At 44.9% G+C, this 21,016-nt stretch overlaps 1 protein-coding gene across 4 annotated transcripts in view; it reads left to right on the forward strand.

Moving 5' to 3' along the window:
- LAMC3 (laminin subunit gamma 3) overlaps positions 1-21,016 on the forward strand; it is a 62,972-nt gene that overhangs the window by 14,586 nt on the left and 27,370 nt on the right. For all 4 annotated transcript variants that reach the window (XR_003858200.1, XM_029612552.1, XM_029612553.1 and 1 more), the window contains one exon: positions 13,485-13,651. Coding sequence is in view for 3 of the 4 variants with exons in the window: in XM_029612552.1 (XP_029468412.1) it covers positions 13,485-13,651 (167 nt within the window). In the remaining variant the exon portion in view is untranslated. The remainder of the gene's footprint in view (positions 1-13,484; positions 13,652-21,016) is intronic.

The raw sequence follows: 21,016 nt of genomic DNA on the forward strand, positions 1-21,016 counted from the left end.
GCAGCCCTGGTCCTCTGAGAATTCAGGTTTGTGTGTGGGCAGCCCTGGTCCTCTGAGGATTCAGGTTTGTGTGGGGGCGGCCCTGGTCCTCTGAGGATTCAGGTTTGTGTGTGGGCAGTCCTGGTCCTCTGAGAATTCAGGTTTGTGTGTGGGCAGCCCTGGTCCTCTGAGAATTCAGGTTGTGTGTGGGCAGCCCTGGTCCTCTGAGGATTCAGGTTTGTGTGTGGGCAGCCCTGGTCCTCTGAGAATTCAGGTTATGTGTGTGGGCAGCCCTGGTCCTCTGAGAATTCAGGTTATGTGTGTGGGCAGCCCTGGTCCTCTGAGAATTCAGGTTATGTGTGTGGGCAGCCCTGGTCCTCTGAGAATTCAGGTTGTGTGTGGGCAGCCCTGGTCCTCTGAGAATTCAGGTTTGTGTGTGGGCGGCCCTGGTCCTCTGAGGATTCAGGTTGTGTGTGGGCAGCCCTGGTCCTCTGAGGATTCAGGTTGTGTGTGGGCGGCCCTGGTCCTCTGAGAATTCAGGTTATGTGTGTGGGCAGCCCTGGTCCTCTGAGATTCAGGGTGTGTGTGGGCAGTCCTGGTCCTCTGAGAATTCAGGTTATGTGTGTGGGCAGTCCTGGTCCTCTGAGAATACAGGTTGTGTGTGGGCAGCCCTGGTCCTCTGAGGATTCAGGTTGTGTGTGGGCAGCCCTGGTCCTCTGAGAATTCAGGTTGTGTGTGGGCAGCCCTGGTCCTCTGAGGATTCAGATTGTGTGGGGGCCCTGGTCCTCTGAGGATTCAGGTTGTGTGGGGCGGCCCTGGTCCTCTGAGGATTCAGGTTTGTGTGTGGGCAGCCCTGGTCCTCTGAGGATTCAGGTTGTGTGTGGGCAGCCCTGGTCCTCTGAGGATTCAGGTGATTGTGTGGGCGCCCTGGTCCTCTGAGGATTCAGGTTTGTGTGTGGGCAGTCCTGGTCCTCTGAGAATTCAGGTTTGTGTGTGGGCAGCCCTGGTCCTCTGAGAATTCAGGTTGTGTGTGGGCAGCCCTGGTCCTCTGAGAATACAGGTTATGTGTGGGCAGCCCTGGTCCTCTGAGAATTCAGGTTGTGTGTGGGCAGCCCTGGTCCTCTGAGAATACAGGTTATGTGTGTGGGCAGTCCTGGTCCTCTGAGGATTCAGATTGTGGTGGGCAGTCCAGTGCCAGTGCTTATATTAGGCAAACTGGGTACCTTGGTGGGGGCAGCAAAATCATGGGAGGAGGCTGAGGGCCATCAGCAGATCCATCTCACTGGCACCTGTATGAGCACAGAAGCTGCTGTCTTAGGAGTGGTGGGGTGGTGCTAAGGGGATGTGTAAGGGATAGTTCAGGTCCTTTTGGGAATCAGGTGTCTTAGGGGCGCATACCTTGGCAGGAATTAACCTCATTCATAAAACAGGGTATGTTGGGAATGATCTCAATGTCATACGTTTACTGCTAATGCCCCTACTTAACACTTGCCCTGTGCCAAAGAAGCCCCTTCCTGGCGTTTATAAGGTGTAATATGTATGAACCACATATCAAGGTGTTCTTGAAAAATCTTCTAAATCAGGCCTTTGGTGCCAATATAATTGGGCCAAAGAAACATCCTTTACAGGGCAACAGTCTGCATCAACAACTATTCTCAATTTTTTGTTATTTGATCATACATCTCTTTACTTCTTTGGCAATGAAAACCTCTATCAGCTCACACTGTAGTCTTTAACAATACTTATATTACTCATTCAATTTTTATGTCATACAAATACACATTTTTTTCCCCAAAACCCCTTCTACTAGCTCACACTCATTCAACCCACATTCACACACACATCTCACCACACCCATTCACAACCCCCCCACAGTCCCAAAACAGATTAAAACCTTTAAACATTTATATCCTTCATATAACCCGTCTGGTCAATGTTTAATCTTTCTCAACTCCCAATACCATTAAAAAAAAAAAACAATCCACGTATTTATTTATCCACCTATACACCCCACAGTTTGTCAATTCTCACAACGTCCACATTGCTCCACTTTAAAAACACTTCTTCTTTCCCAAAATCAACTTTAACTGACTCATCAGGGCTCTCCGTGCCCCCGATGTTGTTGTCAAATGAACTCCACTCTCATCTGCCAGTGCCACGATGTTTTATAAGTCACTCCTCGTTTGGATGCCAGCTAAAGCTGACTGTTAGGGGGTAATCCACGTCTCCGTTGTTTTACAAACACCGCCACGTTCATTCTCGTCCTCGCATTTTATTTTATTTATTTCTTTTCACAACCCAAACAATGGCCGCCGCTCAACGGCCCTCCACGCCCAATATAATTGGGACTATTTCTGTATTTTCCTGCCACATTTTCTTACTTTCCGACTGGATCTCTTGATATTTAAGGATCGCCACTTTCTCCATATGATCCATAGAATAGTTGCTGGGTACTGACACCTCTATCAGCAATGCTATTCTTGCTTTTTTCTCCTTTACCACAATGTCTGCTTTTCTAGCATCGATCTTCCATTCGGTTGGAATAGGAACGTCCAGGTAATCACAGCTTCTTTGTTCTCTTCAGTTCTATTGGAGTTGTGATCCCAATGTTTTTTTTGGTACTGCAGTGGTATAGTGTTTACAAGCCATGCCACCCTGTTTGTGCCTTTCTGTACATAGCAATTAAAAGAAGAGCGGTACAGGGCAAAAAAAACCCCCACGGTGTATAATACATAATATCAAAATGGAAATATATAAGTAAATAAAGGATAATAAAAGATCAACCACATAAAGGCGACCTTAATTACAAAAGCATAAATCTACACACGTTAAAAAGTGCAAACTGACAACCATATTGGAAAAAGCCCAAACATAGCCATGTTTTGGATAATGCCTGTATCAGGGCTAGACATTAATCTACGAAAGTACAATAAAGAAAATAATGCAATGTATTAGCATGATACGTTAACATAAGCCAAACATGAATGTTGTCAATTAACAAAATGCAAAAATATCCCTTATGTTTGTGAAAAGCAGAGCAGCAGAGGCAGCAAATGTAGGGGCCCGGTGGTGCCTGCGTAGCATTATAATGTGTATTTATATACCCTGTGTATACTAGAACCTATTGCTTCAAAAACCAATCCGAGACATCAGGAGGATGTTAGCTGGATACCTAATAGTGGAAGGAGGAAAAGTGGAAGGGGAGGTACTAAGAGGGAAGCCGAAGAAAGGAGTGAAGAGGAAGAAAAGAGGGGGAAGGGAAGGGAGAAGAGGGGGAGAGAAAGGGAGAAGAAGGGCAAGAGGGGTTAAAAATGGAAAAAAAGAGAAACCAAGGGAAGAGAGGAAAGGAGGAGAAGGGGAATGAGAGGAGTGGTGGGGAGAAGGAGGAATAAGGAAGGGGAGCAGGGAGCAGAATCAAGAGGAAAAAAGAGAAAGGAAGGGGAGAAAAACAGAGAGAAGGGGAGGAGAGAGGGAAAGGGGAAGAGGGAAAAAGGGAGGGAAGACAGGAGAAAAGACAGAGGTAGAGAAACGAAGAGGATTAAGGAGAATATAGGCTTTTTATTTCAGTTAGCTAAAATCAAAATCCTTTTAAACATTTTTTTAGAAACTACTCTCAATATATAAACCAAAATATTACAGAAGGTATCAGTGAACCTTCTTTGTTGCTGCCTCCCACCAAAGAGTACGTGTACTCTCCTGCACGTATTGTTTTTATTTTATTTGTTTTAAAGAATCCACACCACCTCCTGCAAAAAACAGAAAGAGGAGAACGAAAGCTTATCTTCCAATTTATAGAAGGTAATCTATGCTACAAAAAAAGGGGGCCCCCATCGCATTCATTCTAAAAAACCCAATTTCCTCAGTGCTCCCATTGATATCTAAACATTAACCACTCTAAAGGTGAATTAAAAACTTTTATAGATTAAATGTCCAGTCCCTGATGCAGGCATTAGCCAAAACATGGCTATTTGGGGCTTTTTTCAATATGATTTGTTGGTTTCTCACTTTTTAACATGTGTAGATTTATAACTTTTGGTCTCCTTTGTGTGTAGATCTTCTATTCTCCTTTATTTATTTCTAGATTTCTATTTTTATATGCACATATTTTCTTATTTGATGTGATACACCTATTGATTTATTTTCACCCTATACCACTCTACGTTGCTGGCTGTGGTTTAATAGCGGGACCTTTGCCTCTCTTCGTTCCTTTCTGTATATAGGGCTTCTGACATTAGCGTATCACATCCCGCAGAGATATGCAACCTTTTCCAGCACTGGTTTACAGAATCTGCATTTATCTGTTCTACCACTTCTTTCTATGCTGGCTGTGAACCATCTTGTCCGTAACTCATTATCCTGTGCTGCAATTATCAGTCTCTGATCTGTAGGCTTGGGCTCACCTCTCCTCAGCTACTGTGTCAAATTTGATTTACATGAGGTTTCTGAAATAACTCTTACCGCTGTATTTGTGCTCCTGCCAGTTATCTTGTTTGTTTTCTGGTCTGATTCTTTTCTTTTTAGAAATTTTGCAAATTCTGTAGCTTCTTTCTCTTTGTGAACAGGTACATTTTCAGTCATTCCTTCTATTCGTCAGAACAATTGTCCAAGCTTAAAATGGAGACTGATGTTGCTTGTTCACTTTTTGGCCATTCGGTCCATTGATGCCATTATGTATGCCTGAAGGCATATTGTGGTAGCTCTATAGGTGTAATCAGTTTCAGTGAGACCCATACCACCTTCCGCTCTAAGGACATACAATCTCGGCATACACTGGCTCTTATAGATTATGTAATAGGCGTGAAGGATCTTTCTTGTTTTTCCATCCAAATCTTCTAGATATTTTTGGGATCAGTCTAATGTTCCAAAGTTGTGCGACTTTACAGGAATTACAAGCTGATTAATAATTTGTATCTTATTCCTTGCAGCTTCAGTCTCTTATAATATTTTTACTGATCTTCTCTTGCATTACTTTATGCCAATTTTTTCTACCTTCCTCTATTCCTAGGGGTCAATGTTGAAAGGCTAGCTGGCTAGCTAAGGGGGTCATTTTCAAAGGCTTATCACGTGCGATAGCATGCTGGAGGAGGAGTCGGGGCGGCGAGGGGGGCGGACTCAGCGATGTCTACGCTGGCAGCGATAAGGTTAGCAACCTTATTGTCGACAGTAGCGTGCCGAATAGCGCCACCTTTTATGGCAGCGCTATTCGGTGCGAAAGCCGGCAGCGAAGACACTGCAGTAGTGTGAAGGCTGCCGGCTTTCGCAGGCCTGCCCCCCCATTTTTTCAGGATATAAGATTTATAGAGTAATAATATTAGTGAGAAATGAAAATAAGAATAAAAACTTTATACAAGGACTTTTATAAGGATGCTCGTGCTTCAGGGCTTGATTGACAGTGTGGGACGGTGTTACGTAAAGGCTTGCTTAAACAGCCAGATTTTCAATTTTTTTTTTTTTTAATTTAGCGTGTTGGGCTCAAGTCTTAGTTCTTGGGGCATTGCGTTCCAGATGAAAGGACCGACAAGTGATAGTGCTCGTTCACCGGATGGAGGTGTGGTGTATTAATTTGGGTGATGGTATTGGCAAGGTTCCATTGTTGGCGAAGAGGCATGGAGGCCTCCCTCCAGTATAACATGCAATCTTAGAGATTGCATGTTATATTGAGGTTTCTGCTGTTTATACAACTGATCATAATTTATCCAGCAACAACTGGTTTTTGGTTCCAGACGCTTTGTTACCTTTCTGCTCTGTTGCCAATGTACTATTGGGGTCGATATGATCATATATTCTATCTGCACCTATAGCATTGAATAGCTTATAGATTGTAGGAAGCAAGTTATTGGTCAATAGTTTTTGAGGATGTTATTTGGGTCTCCCTGTGGAAGGAGCAGTGTTCTTCCTGTTATTAGCCATTATGGAGTTTATTCCAGCTGTTTGATCAATTGATGTTTGCAATTAGCCAGGTCTTGATGGAGAGAGGTTAAACATTTGAACCGAAAGTTGGGCACTCTATCAAGGCTAGGGCATGTCCAGTTTAGGGCTCTTTTTAGCCTGGCTTCCAGCTCAGTTGTTGAACTTCAGGTCATCCCATAACTTTGATGTTTGCCTTTTCTATATTCCCCTGTATGTTGGGCAGCCATTTTGCTTTGCTGTCCTCTGAAGAATCTTCATACAAATGTCTCCAAAACTGTTCAGTTTCTTCTTTCATTGGTGGTGCTTTAACAGCACTTATATTTTCCCCCTGTTTCCTGTATAACTGCTTTGAGTACTGTATTCTGTAATTGTTTTATTTTTAATCCTCTCTTTTCTATTTTATACATATCTTCGCAGCTCTTGTGCTTCTGCTGTTATTTTCAGTTTATTATTGAAGGATATGAATTTAAAGTCATCCTCTGTTAGTGCAGCAGATCCTTAGCTTTATATTTTGGATTTTTCTCATTACTGTTAGTGCCCTCAATCCTTTGAGGTATGCATCTTCTAGCAACCCTTCTGCATGCAGTGATTTAATTTTCTCTTCTATATGGTTTTTTCTTAGGAGGAGTTGTTATCTTTCTCCTGTTCTGGCCTTGTGTCCTTGTTGGTAGGATTCTCTCAGTAATAATTTTTGCTGCACAATATTGTATCCAATTTGTGCTTGTGGTATAAATAGATAGTTCCTTAATACAGATTTTGGCCTTGTTCATCTTGCTTAGCATGCTTTTAACTTTGGATATCAGATTTACCTTTCCCTCTCCAGAAAAGAGAGAGAGAGAGAGAAAGGTGTGTCTGCTCCTCCTGCCACTGCTTAGATGCAGTGCAGGGTGGCTCTGGGAGACAGCAGGAAGCAGCCAGGAGCCTGGGAAGCTCCTTCCATGTTAAAACAAATTCAGCTGGGCCGTGTTGACAAGGTCATCACCATGCGACCTATATAAGGGGCCATCCCACAAAGGCACCACGGGAGCAGGAAATAAAAGTTTTTAAAAATAAAAAATGGAGAAAAAAATAAGTTAAAGATGCGGTGGGCACTAAACGGCAGGGGCACCCTAAGGAAACCTCCAGCAAGGGGTTTAGGATCCCCTCTGCCCCGGAAGTGCCAGTGTGCACCACGGCACAGTAGAGACATGCACAGCAGCAAAGACTCATGGGAAAGCCCCTGCTGCTGCTACTGTGGGGCGTGCAAGGGAAAACCCAAAGTGAGTTGCCAAAAAATACAGAAATAGGGCCAGGATTGGTGATGAAGTGCCCTGTTCTATCCCCCGTCACTTGTACCCAAGTGGTTGGCCACATTAGTTCAGGCACAGACAGAGCCTATGCCAGTCCAGGTTATGCGGGAATCCATGCCAGGCTTACATAGTAACATCATAACATAGTAATGATGGCCATCCAGTCTGCCCAGCAAGCTTCTTATGGTAGTATCTGCTGCGCCGTGCCAGTTACCCCTATGTTTCTCTTATGAGTAGCACCTGCCATTCTGTGCAGTTATCCCCAAGCCTTACGATAACCCATAAAAAAAATTTACTGCTAGCAACATTTTTACTGGGTGATGAGCCTCCTGTGCTTTTTCCCTTATGTCTGCGCATCAGTACCTCAGACCATAAAAGTCAGGGCTGGCATTGGTGGTCGTCTGACTCCAATTATTCTTCCCACCCCACCCCCGCCATCAAAGCGGAGAGCAATGTTGCAGTTGCGTCAAAAGCATCAAAGCTTATTGGTTAAGGATGGTAATCCCATGCCTTCTGTTAAGGGTAGTAACTGCTGCTCCATGCGTATGTTATCCCCCATGCTTATCAGTTCCCCAGACCCTAAAAACTTGGGGCTGTCTGAATCCAATCCCCCTTTTCTCCCTGCCATTGAAGCTGATAGTAATGTTACAGTTGTATCAAAAGCATCAAGGCTTATTGGTTAAAGGTAGTAACTGCTGCACCAGCAAGTTACCCCCATGCACCAATTTCTTCATTTCCATCCTCCAGCCTTTAGGGATCCACAGTGTTTATCCCATGCCCTTTTGAATTCTTTGACTGTTTTTGCCTCCACCACCTTCTCTAGAAGGGCATCCCAGGCATCCCCACACCCTCTCAGTGAAGAAATACTTCCTGACATTGGTTCTGAGTCATCCACCCTGAAGTTTCATTTCATGACCCCCTAGTTCTACTGATTTCTTTCAACAGAAAAGGTTCAAAGTTTGTGCATCGTTAAAACCTTTCAGGTATCTGAAGGTCTGTATCCTATCTCCCTGCATCTCCTCTCCTCCTTTAGATCCTTCAGCCTCTCCTCACTGTTATTCCTCCCGCAGCAAACCCAATAGCACAAGGCCCAGCGTAAGGACACCAGGAGTGTAAAGTAACCTGTCCCCATGGGATTTTTGAGACAGTGCAGCTATTTTAAAGAAAGATGTGGCTGGCACCTGTGTCATGGTATTAAGAAGGTTGAGATCTGCGAGGTTAAGGTATGTGAGGACTTTCAAATGGTACTATTATTGTGTGATGTCATCAAGGGATCTGCTCTGGAAATAAAAAAAAAAATGTTCATGTGGAAACAGGCAGAAGACAGGAGGTGTTCACCAGCTCTGCCAGGCTCCAGAGAAATCTTTGTGAAACCAACCTGCATCAAAGCAGGACAGCTGCAGGGACTGGTAACACCTGAGATAACTGGAATAAGTAAAAAGTGAGTTTAATTCTAAGTGACTCTTGTGCCCTGTGCCACGGTAAGGGGACAGGGTAGTTAATTGTAAATGAATTGGACAGGAACGCTGAATATTATATCTGTCCTTAATGGAGGGAAGGTTGTGAGAAGAGTGAATACTGTTTCCCTAACAAATGTATCTGTTTATTTTCTATAGCTAGAAAACTAGTTTCAATAAGGCATTGCACATCTCACTAGGGGACACTTATCTGTGGGAAGGTTCTCGGTGCCAGGGACATAGACTTTGTTATTTATTTGGTACAGGATAGGAAGTAGGTACCCCTAGAAGTGAGGATGTTGACAAAGCAAGGACTGTTGTCCAGTGCATCTGGACTTGTTGCCCCGAGGACCCTGCTGCATCTGGAACCATCATCCACAGGACCTGTGCTAGCATTTTTTGCTGCCCTGTGCAAACAATGACTGTGCTGCCTGTCTCCTTGCTTTTTTTTCTTTTTAACACAGAATACCCCACCTCAATTAAACATGGAGAACATAGACTCACCCTCACCAAATTCAGAGACTATAAACTATAAACAAAAACTGAACTGGGAACCGCAACAGGCCAGACTCTATATACAATACAGCAATGGAGAAACAGAAACATCACCAGTCCTCATAAATCATTCATCAAACAATAAAATCAAGGAATATAAATCAATCATATTAGTAAAACCATACTTATAAAAAAGCATATTTCCAATGATCTAAGGAATAGAATAACAACCAATAATTAAGAGCTCATGCAAAATTTAAAAAATTTCCCAAACAACAATAAATTATTTCAAAATGGCAGACACAGACAGCCAATAAGTAAAACTAATAAGGATGGAAAATTCACTGCTCTCCAAACCTGAAAACTTTTTATTTTCAGTCATCCTGAGTAAGGCGTGGATTAGTGAGTCAGCACAAATTGTCTTCACACACCCCCACACAGGCTCCCATTCATACACACACACACACCCCAGACAGGTTCCTATTCACATGCCCCCATTCACATTAAACCAACCCCTCAGTCATTCTCCCATTCACACACACCACACCCCCAGGCCAAGCTCTCATTCATTCATTCATTCACATATACACATACACACTCACTCACACACACACACACACACACCCATACAAGTGGGAGCCATTCTGCTGCTCCTCCTCGTGTGCCGGCCCATGCGCTGAACAAACCACACGAGCCTAGCACTTCCTCTATGCTGATCTCGTGCATAGAAAACGTGATAGCTGCAAGTGTTTGAACAGCAGCCTCACGGTCCTCTTTCTTTTCCGGCTGCCAGTAGAATAGAGTCCACTGGCGGCCTCACGGTCCTTCTCTATGTCGGGTCGCCGGTGGGATGCGATCTACCGGTGGTTTCCACGGGCCTCTTCCTCTTCTCAGCCACTGGTGGGACAGGTCCACCGGCGGCCTCACGGGCTCCTTCTTCCACCACCCCTCCAGGTGTGCTGCCCTGTGCAGCTGCATCCTTTGCACACCCGGCAGCACCAGACCTGGTCATCCAGGAGCTTGGGCCAAGAACAAGGACCAGAGAGAAGTCTGCACTCTCACATCTGAGAAATCACATACTAGGTCTATTTGAGCTCAATAGTATAGTAAAGACTGAGAGAAAAACATCTGACGTACAGATAGAAAGAAAAAGACAAGAATACTTACCTCAAGGGACTCTGTTCCAGAAGAGCCTAAAAGAGAAAACAACACACGGAATCAATTTCTTAAAAAACAAACTTGGAGTATAAACACAGTCAGAGTAAAGAAAAGAGGTATGCAAAAGCAGTACTTACCTGGCTTATAGTGGTATTCAGCTGAAAGTTCTACAAGTAAAGAAATGTAATCGTTAATGGTGCTTCAAAGTATTTTTTTACACTAAGGAAAAGTTTCAATGTGTTTAAAATTTCAAATTGTTTTCCAAATGTATATATAAAAAAGGAAAAGTTTTTTTGGAACTATTGTCTCACAGATACCTGTTGAAATCTTGATTACTTGCTACACAGCGCGGCGTATGTTGTGTAGAGCTGTAGAAATGTCTAGTAGTAATATATTATTGTTGCCAGAAGGTTCTCTTTCCAGTACAATAAATCTGTTAAACCTATCAGCACAGCAGCATTTCCCTTAGCAGAGGTTTTCAGGGCTAACATCCTCTCACAGGATCCCTGCTTTTCCTCCCTATCCCCGGGAGAGTGACTGATTGGGCTATGCCTGACCACACAAAACCCAGCAGGAAAGAGGGTGTTTCAGGTGTGCCCCCTCAAAGAAACTTTGAGTCCCTACTTACCTCACTCCCTCTGCCCAGGACACCAAAGCGCAAGGGACTCCTCCCTTAGGCAGTTTACCTTTGTTCTGGTGGTCCTTGTCTGCTTGGGTATCTTTGTTCTGGTGGTCTTTGACTGCATGGTTTGCCTTTGATCTGGTGGTCCTTGTTTGACCAGGCACCTTGTTCTGGTGGTCTTTGACTGCATGGGTGCCTTTGATCTGGTGGTCCTTGTCTGCTTGGGCACCTTTGTTCTGGTGGTCTTTGACTGCATGGTTGCCTTTGATCTGGTGATCCTTGTCTGCTTGGGCACCTTTGTTCTGGTGGTCTTTGACTGCATGGGTGCCTTTGATCTGGTGGTCCTTGTCTGCTTGGGCACCTTTGTTCTGGTGGTCTTTGACTGCATGGGTGCCTTTGATCTGGTGGTCCTTGTCTGCTTGGGCACCTTTGTTCTGGTGGTCTTTGACTGCATGGGTGCCTTTGATCTGGTGGTCCTTGTCTGCTTGGGTATCTTTGTTCTGGTGGTCTTTGACTGCTTGGGCACCTTTGTTCTGGTGGTCCTTGTCTGCTTGGGTATCTTTGTTCTGGTGGTCTTTGACTGCATGGTTGCCTTTGATCTGGTGGTCCTTGTCTGCTTGGGTATCTTTGTTCTGGTGGTCTTTGACTGCATGGTTGCCTTTGATCTGGTGGTCTTTGACTGCTTGGGCACCTTTGTTCTGGTGGTCTTTGACTGCATGGGTGCCTTTTTTCCGGTGGTCCTTGTTTGCTTGGGTACCTTTGTTCTGGTGGTCGTTGATTGCTTGGGTACTGCAACAGTTGCCTTTTCCAGTTCTGGCTGTTTCAGCACTTTTGTTCTGGTGCTCCTTATCTGCTTAGGCATCTCTCTCCTGGGTTCCCTCTCTGCTTCTCCCCTTGCTAGCTCTCTATCAGCATCATCTTTCAGCTGTTTTAAAATGTCATCATTTAGGTACTTCCATTTTATAATTTCTCCCATTAAAAATGTTGTTATCGTCTGTTGCCTTTTGCAATTTTTTCTTTGATATTTTTCTTCTTTCATTTTTTGAAGGGTTCTCATTCAATACCTATAGTTTAAAATGCAAACTTTTTGGCATTATTTCCAGTTTATCTTCAGGGACCAGTTAACTGTAGGTAATCCTCTTAATTTTTTTTCATTAGTTTCTATGGTCTGTCTGTTGCTGCAGTGGGTCCATGAACAGGTTCACCATGACCTATAAATGCAACAGGGTCATCATCTTCACCTGAAGATTCAGCGGCATCTTTAGCCCTAATGCTTAGGCTAAGGGTGGGCCCCTTTTTATTATGGGTGACATGCAGTTAGTATGAATATTTCTTTTTACTTCCTATCATATTCGGTGGTAGTAGTTTCCTGGCTGAGATTTAGTCTAGGCTTTATAGAATGGGGTCGTCACGTGATGGTGCTCGCAAGACTTGGCAATAGACATTTACTCCATTTATTCTATTCATTTATTCTCTCACCCCTACTCTCTGTGCTGATTGTTTACTGAAAGCTCCCAGGATGCCAGCCCACCAGCACAATATGCACTCAAGGCCTGATGGGTCTGTGGCTGCTGTTTATCAGTTAAAGACTGTCCGTCTTCCTCTCACTGACAGCACCAGGGATCTCCAGAGAGGTCCTTGTTACAGGTTATAACTGTGTTGCTAGAAACCATCTGGTCCTCTTGGCATTTATGGACTCACCCTGAGAGCTTATGAAGTAGTAACGGAAAAGTGAATTGAATACAGAAGTAGGGAGGGTGATTAATGATGAGGAGCTAGGAGGGGGGTGATGCTCCCCGAATCTCAATGTCAATCTTTTCCATCTGAGCTTCAGAATGGGAAGGTGGAAGGAACAGCTCTTTGGTTCTAATTATTACTGACCCACAAAAACATGAGAGAATTCCCCAGAATATGTTTTAAATTTATGTAAAAGTTCTTCTATACTGCACATTCAAAACTCTGACGGTTTACTTTCAGAACTCCCTATTAACTGAGTCTGTGACTGTCACCTTATAAATACCAAATCAAATGCTCCCTGACCTGTCAAGTAAGGGTGCTTGGCTGCTGAGATCAGGACTTCTTGCTCCCAAGATTCACAGAGTCATGTGCTCTGAACTTATCAAGATCCATCTGAAAGCATTTTGGGACTTGTATTTCTCGAGAGAGAGAGAGAGAGAGAGAGAGAGAGAGAGAGAGAGAGAGAAGTGAATTGAATACAGAAGTAGGGAGGGTGATTAATGATGAGGAGCTAGGAGGGGGGGAGAGAGAGAGAGAGAGAGAGACCTGTTGAGTCTCTGCCTTTACACTTGCTTCTCTTTTGCTAAGGATCCTCTGTGTTATCCATGCCTCTTTGAATTCAGAAACTGGTTTTAGGCTCCTCCCACCCTTCCATCATACAATATGTTGCAGGTTTACAATCTATTTTAAAATAAAAACTAAGGGAAAGAGAGAATGTGGAAGGAGGCAAGAATAAGGGTAACAAAAGGAGGTAGGAAAGGTAGAACTGAGGGAAGAGAAAGAGGAGGAAAGGGGGACTGTTGGGGGATGTTTACATTTCTCTTCCTCCTGTTTCAGGTGTAAGTGCCATGGCCATGCCAGTGAATGTGTGAGCAGTGACACAGGGCAGCTGGTTTGCCACTGTCAGCACAACACCATGGGGATGGACTGTGAGCAATGTCTCCCCTTCTACCAGGATCGGCCCTGGGCCCGTGGCACTGCGGAATCTGCAAACGAGTGTCGCCGTAAGTAATATTTACATATATATATAGTATTTACAGTGAAATTTTAACAGCTCAAATGGACATTTACATCACATAATGAATGCATTTAACAATGGGATGTTACAGCCAGGTTTGCCCAGAAAGCTCTCCAAACATGTGGGGCATAATATTCTTTTTCATTAACCCTGTTTTCCCAGATTATATTAGTTGAGGCCACCACCTCCATGATTAAGGTGTGAATTTTTCTCAGAGCTATGGCACATCTTGCTAGCCAGATCTCTTGCTTTATGATGGCAGTGATTAGCCAAAGAGTGCAAGCGCCTCGAGGTTGTCCGGGCCGTAACCCTGTCCCATACAGTCTGTCCACGTAGCTTGAGAAAAAGAGCATCTGTAATTGTTTTGGGGCCTCTGCCCACACTGTATTACTAAATGGGCAGCTAACAAACAGATGCTCTACAGTTTCTTTCTGTGCGGTACAGGCTGGGCGAGGACAGTTATTGTCCACATTCACTCCCAATCTTGTGTTGTCTTGGGCACTGAGACGCCCTTGAACTGACAGTCATAAGAAGTCCCACACTGACTGTGGGAACCCTCGGTTTCCCAGCTTTTGAAGTACCTCAGCATAATACTCGTGAGGACATTGAGGCAAGGCAAGGTCATCGTAAAATGAGCTCTGTAACCCAAGCTCATACAACTCTTTCCTGGAGAGTAATACCACTTCATCAAGCATGATGTGCTAGGATGTTATGTAGCATATGAGTGTTTGCACGCGGGGAGGGCAATGGCCTCGTAACCTGGCTGATGCTATCCTGTATCCTTCTGACCAGGCTGGGATTAAGGGCATAACCCATCTAGACAGGATGTGTTGCCATTGACATAACCCAAAACTCGGACACTGATGCAAATTAAAATAAACATAGATCATGGCACAAAAGAGCTCAGGATTTATTATGCTTAAACCCTCCCCCTGTTTTTCAGGCAAGTAAACAATATTCCTCCACACCCTTTGGATTTTAGACCCCCAGAGCATCTCATAGCAGCCATAGAGTCTGACCACCAAGGTCTGGGGTAGCAGAAATACAAAACTTAGATACACAAGCAAAGGTAAAAGAAATGTCTTAATTCAAACTTTAACACTAAGTGGGTGTTTAATATTCTTCCATCTGGCCACCCACTGCGCCCCTCTTTCAATGTTCTTCTCCCGGTTTCTATGGGCTGGATCTGTCTCACCGGAGACCCCAGGCACCAAGATTTCAGGCAATGCTTGGATCCTCTCTCTGAGTGAGAATTTGGTTTCCTCAGGACCTACCTACATGACATAGGACTTTACTATATTCACTTTAGAGTTTGACACCTTTTCAGACTTTTCTTCTGTCCTTTACAGGACTTTCTCAGATCTGGCATTTGAGATAAAGCAAGTGATTTCATCTACGTATGCTGTCATCTGCAGATGTCTTCTCTCCAGGTGAACAGGAATCCCCTGGGTAGCCTTATTAATCTGTACTGCCCTTAGCAAAGGATCTATGAAAAAGACATACAGTAAGGCTCTGAGTGGGCAACCTTGCCTAACTCCTGACTGGATCTTAAAGCCCTCTCCCATCCACCCATTGACGATAGGGACACCATGAGCAGAGTGATACCGGCATGACAACCATTTTATAAATGTTGCGGGGATACTATAATGTTTCAAAGTCTCAAAAAGGTAACCTTGGTCAACTCAGTCAAAGGCCTTTTCCTGATCAAGGTTCAACAGGAAAAAGTAATTCCTATTCTCTCTCCCAGTGCTACCAGTTCCCGCACACAAACCGGATTATTAGCAATCTGCCTATTAGTAAAAATGTGTAACCTATCATTAAAATCATCCATTGTACCTGAAGACTGGAGGATAGCTAATGTAACCCCAATATTTAAAAAGGGCTTCAGGGGGCGATCCGGGAAACTACAGACCGGTTAGCCTGACTTCAGTGCCAGGAAAAATAGTGAAACAAAGTCAGCATGGCTTTACCCAAGGCAAGTCTTGCCTCACAAATCTGCTTCACTTTTTTGAAGGAGTTAATAAATGGGTGGACAAAGGTGAACCGGTAGATGCAGTGTATTTGGATTTTCAGAAGGCGTTTGACAAAGTTCCTCATGAGAGGCTTCTAGGAAAAGTAAAAAGTCATGGGATAGGTGGCGATGTCCTTTCGTGGATTGCAAACTGGCTAAAAGACAGGAAACAGAGAGTAGGATTAAATGGACAATTTTCTCAGTGGAAGGGAGTGGGCAGTAGAGGGCCTCAGGGATCTGTTTTGGGACCCTTACTTTTCAATATATTTATAAATGATCTGGAAAGAAATACGATGAGTGAGATAATCAAATTTGCAGATGATACAAAATTGTTCAGAGTAGTTAAATCACAAGCAGATTGTGATAAATTGCAGGAAGACCTTGTGAGACTGGAAAATTGGGCATCAAATTGGCAGATGAAATTTAATGTGGATAAGTGCAAGATGATGCATATAGGGAAAAATAACCCATGCTATAGTTACACAATGTTAGGTTCCATATTAGATGCTACAACCCAAGAAAGAAACAATGTCTGCGAAACAATGCGACAAGGCGATAGCAAAAGCCATAAGAATGCTGGGCTGCATAGAGAGGAATATCGAGTAAGAAAAGGGAAGTGATTATCCCCTTGTACAGGTCCTTGGTGAGGCCTCACCTGGAGTACTGTGTTCAGTTCTGGAGACCGTATCTACAAAGAGACAAAGACAAGATGGAAGCGGTACAGAGAAGGGCGACCAGGAAGGTGGAGGGTCTTCATCGGATGACATACAAGGAGAGATTGAAGAATCTAAATATGTACTCCCTGGAGGAAAGGAGGAGCAGGGGTGATACTATTCAGACTTTCAGATACTTGAAAAACTTTAATGATCCAAAGACAACGACAAACCTTTTCCATCAGAAAAAAATCAGCAGAACCAGAGGTCACGAGCTGAGGCTCCAGGGAGGAAGACTAAGAACCAATGTCAGGAAGTATTTCTTCACGGAAAGGGTGATGGATGCCTGGAATGCCCTTCCAGAGGAAGTGGTGAAGTCTAAAACTGTGAAGGACTTCAAAGGGGCGTGGAATAAACACTGTGGATCCATCAAGTCTAGAGGGCGTGAATAAAGAGGAGGCAGCAAAACACTGCACGGAGCAGCAGTAGCCACAGAGGCATTCATGGAGCGGGATGCCAGTGGTTGGTGTTCCATCTTCATGGAGCGGAAGGATGGAGGGCTGCCATCTCCAAAAAAAAAACAAAAAACAGGGGTGGGTAAGAGTATAGGGCAGGGGTGTGGCCTGCTTGTTGCAGCGGTTGCTACCCCTAATTGAGCTGGATGTTCACTTGGCTGCAGAGCCGGCGCTGCTCTCTACATTGGTGGTGGGGTGGAGGGGAATTAGGGCTGGAGGGTACTGGAAGCCAATAGTAACAGGTGGGAGAGAGAAAAAGGAAAAAAAAAAAGGATAAAGTGCGTAGCTTGCTGGGCAGACTGGATGGGCCGTTTGGTCTTCTTCTGCCGTCATTTCTATGTTTCTATGTAAGAGATCTAGGCGTCATAGTGGATAACACATTGAAATCGTAGGTTCAGTGTGCTGCGGCAATCAAAAAAGCAAACAGAATGTTGGGAATTATTAGAAAGGGAATGGTGAATAAAACGGAAAATGTCATAATGCCTCTGTATTGCTCCATGGCGAGACCGCACCTTGAATACTGTGTACAATTCTGGTCGCCGCATCTCAAAAAATATATAATTGCGATGGAGAAGGTACAGAGAAGGGCTACCAAAATGATAAGGGGAATGGAACAGCTCCCCTATGAGGAAAGACTAAAGAGGTTAGGACTTTTCAGCTTGGAGAAGAGATGGCTGAGGGGGGGATATGATAGAGGTGTTTAAAATCATAAGAGGTCTAGAACGGGTAGATGTGAATCTGTTATTTACTCTTTCGGATAATAGAAAGACTAGGGGGGCACTCCATGAAGTTAGCATGTGGCACATTTAAAACTAATTGGAGAAAGTTCTTTTTTACTCAACGCACAATTAAACTCTGGAATTTGTTGCCAGAGGATGTGGTTAGTGCAGTTAGTATAGCTGTGTTTAAAAAAGGATTGGATAAGTTCTTGGAGAAGTCCATTACCTGCTATTAATTAAGCTGACTTAGAAAATAGCCACTGCTTTTAGTAGCAACGGTAACATGGAATAGACTTAGTTTTTGGGTACTTGCTAGGTTCTTATGGCCTGGATTGGCCGCTGTTGGAAACAGGATGCTGGGCTTGATGGATCCTTGGTCTGACCCAGTATGGCATGTTCTTATGTTCTTATGCCTGCCTTTTATGGCGCAGGCCTGTTCTGGGGAGATGAGAAATGGAGCCACTCTAGACAAATGGTTCAAAAGGACCTTGACTAAAATTTTGTAGTTGCTCTTTGGAAACGATATGGGTCTCCAGTTACTCAAGTGTTCTCTGTTTCCTCTTTTATATAGTAGGATCAGAAGTGATTTCTGCAGAGAGTCTGGCAGAGGCCCTTCCTTCAGGAAGAGGATATACATGTTGACCAGGTCCTTAGCCAATAAACGTTGAAGGTCTTGTAGAATTCAGCAGTTAAGCCCATCGTTCCCTGGAGACCTCTTGCAGTTCATGCTGGAGATGGCATCACTGACCTCTTGCTCTGTGATTGGGGCCATGAGGGGCTGGAACTCCAGTGCTGACAGACGGGGTACAGGGATGCTTCCTCTGTCTCCCGGGTTGCTATGTTGTGTCCTTTGAACAGTCTTTGGCAGCATTTAGTCACGCATCCTACCATAGCTTCTGGAGAGACCTACATTTTGCCCTCTGAGTCCTGTAGCTGGGTGATGAGCTTGCTTATAACCCTTTCCTTTAAGGACTCATATGGCTCTGGACAGGAACCAGGACTTTTATTTCCTCTCCCAGCGGCGGATTCCTGATGAAGACTGGCCTGGGGATTCGCCGCCCAGGCCGGCCCAGGAGATACCACGTGGTCTGCCAAGCACGGCTCTGTCACGGCTGTGCTTGGCAGTCCACGTGACTAGCGCGACCGGCCCACCGGGGGATGCCCGATCCCCAGATAGGCCAATCCGCCCCTGTCCTCTCCTGTAGATGACTGTCCCGGCTCTTTCTGTGATTGCATGCAGTTTTCTCCTCTCTGCCTTAGTCTGGTTATACAGAAGCATGTTCCCATGTCTGAGTGCATCCTGCTGAGCCGCAGCCTTAAGAAGGAAGGAAGATATTCTCTTTCCCTTCTTTACTCTCCAAGCAGCTTCTTTTTTCAGAAGAGACCGCAGGTGGTTCTTAGTGTCATCCCACCACTCCTGGGTGGAGTTGTAGAGGGATGCTTATGACTTCTGGTTTTCATAAAGATTTTCCACATTTTGGTTTGTTTCTGGATTTTGCAGGGATTCGTTGTTCAATGGGTGTCTAGGAAAGTGCTGGCAATACACATCTATTAGATTGATTTGTTTCATCATATCCAGGAGCTTTAGGCTGTGAGCCCCAATCCAGACTATTCTCCACACAGCTGAAGTTCCCGCCAAAGAGCAGGAGCCTGGAGATTACGAGGAATGTCTTCACTGGCTGGAGCAGTTCTTTCCTTTCTCCTTTGGGTTGGGGGCTGTAGATATTTATCAAGCGCATGCTCCCTCCCTCCACGTCCACATCCATCAGGAGGCATCTCCCTGGTCACAGCTCCAGCCCTTGCACCACAGCCAGGTTTGTGGAGATGAACAGAATCGCCACCCCGCTGTATGGCTCCGGCCCAACTGACCATGCTGAGAGGCCGTCCACCCACTCGCACTTAGGGATGGAGATCTTTTTCAGGCTGCTCTGTCTGGTCTCTTGCAGGAAGCACATGTCCCACCTCTCTTGTCTCAGACAGTCATACACCGCCTTGCATGACTTTCTTGTCTTTATACTGCTGACATTCCATGTGGCAGTAGTAGGGGGGGGGAGGGATAACTTCCTGGTTGTGAAGTTGCCATATTTCAAAGAGGAATTTTGTTTCTTCTTCATATTACTCTTGTTACCTATAACTTCACACTCTGGTAAGGTGGGTGCCTCTTAGCCACAGCAGGAATGTCCATATTCACGCCCCCAGGTTCAGTGGTGACTATTATTGAGGGTTGGGAGCCCTGCGTGTGCTCTTCGTTGTTGTCCTCAGGAGATTGTGCTATCTCCTGCTCCTCAATCTGTAGAGATTCGAAGCGATTAGAGGTGGAGATGGAACTTTCACATGTCAGAGGCGTTTATTGCTCTCTCTTTCCTCCTTCTTTTCTGATGCCTGAGATTTTTCCTTTAAGGGTTTGCTGGCCTTCCTCTTCCCTTTTCTTGCTTTTATAAAAGGAAGGGGTTCCAATCCCGTAAGGCTATCATAAGGAAATAGAGTATCACCCCAGAAGATACCAGGGGTTTCAACCTCTCTTGTATCCTGGGAGTCTCCTTTTTCACCTGCATAAGTGCACTGGGAGGTTTCTGCTGCCATTTCCCCCTCTGAGTCGTCTCCATCTAGTCCCAGGATACGCGACTCCTGTTCACATGTATCAGGCACTCAGCCTTTGCTGCCATATCTGGCTGAAGTGCTGACTGGCTCACAGCAGCTTCTTGCGCAGGCTGACGCTCCAATTGGCAGAGCAGCTAGCTTGCAGTGGGTTCCTGCTCTGGTTGGGGTCCCAGCTGAGTTTCTTGCCTCTCATCAGGGACTTCCTCTTGGGGGTCATTCAGTGTGAGGGGGCAGTTGTGATATGCCTGAGGACAGTGCACATACACGTGGCACTCGATGCACTCGGCACTGCTGTGGCCAGTCTGTTCACACCTCCCATACTTTACATATTTTCAGGTTGAGCTGAAATGCTCTGTAGAGCCACATTTAAAACATTGTTTTTATCTGCCCAGGGTAGAAACAGGCGCCTCTCTCCCTTCCATTCATGAAGCTATTAGGCAGGTGCTGTATGTGGCCATCAGCTAGTCGGAGACGCATCACTGCTTTCCAGCCTGCAGTCCAGAACCCCTCTGAGTCCAGCACAGGCCATGGCTCTTCCAGCACCGTGCAGTACCTCTGCAGCCAGGTGCGCACCTCACAGGCCTCAGTGTCCTCAGTTTTACAACGCACATTCACCGTTCTCACTGTGTTCTGTGAAAGGATCGTTGCAGTGAAATCCTTCCACTCTGGGGTGTCCTTCATCTTTTCATACCGGTTCCAAAAGGCCGGTAAATGATTCCCAGCTCTGAATGCACATCATACTGACATCGTCCTGAGATATGAATTAACACCTTCGCATGCTGGGGAGAAAACTTTAAGCTTTTCTTTAATAAAACTTTTCTAATATGTTCTCTGTCTGGAGGGCCAGCAGTG

The sequence above is a fragment of the Rhinatrema bivittatum genome, chromosome 8 (assembly GCF_901001135.1).
Source record: "Rhinatrema bivittatum chromosome 8, aRhiBiv1.1, whole genome shotgun sequence".
In the NCBI taxonomy this organism is placed as follows: Eukaryota; Metazoa; Chordata; class Amphibia; order Gymnophiona; family Rhinatrematidae; genus Rhinatrema; species Rhinatrema bivittatum.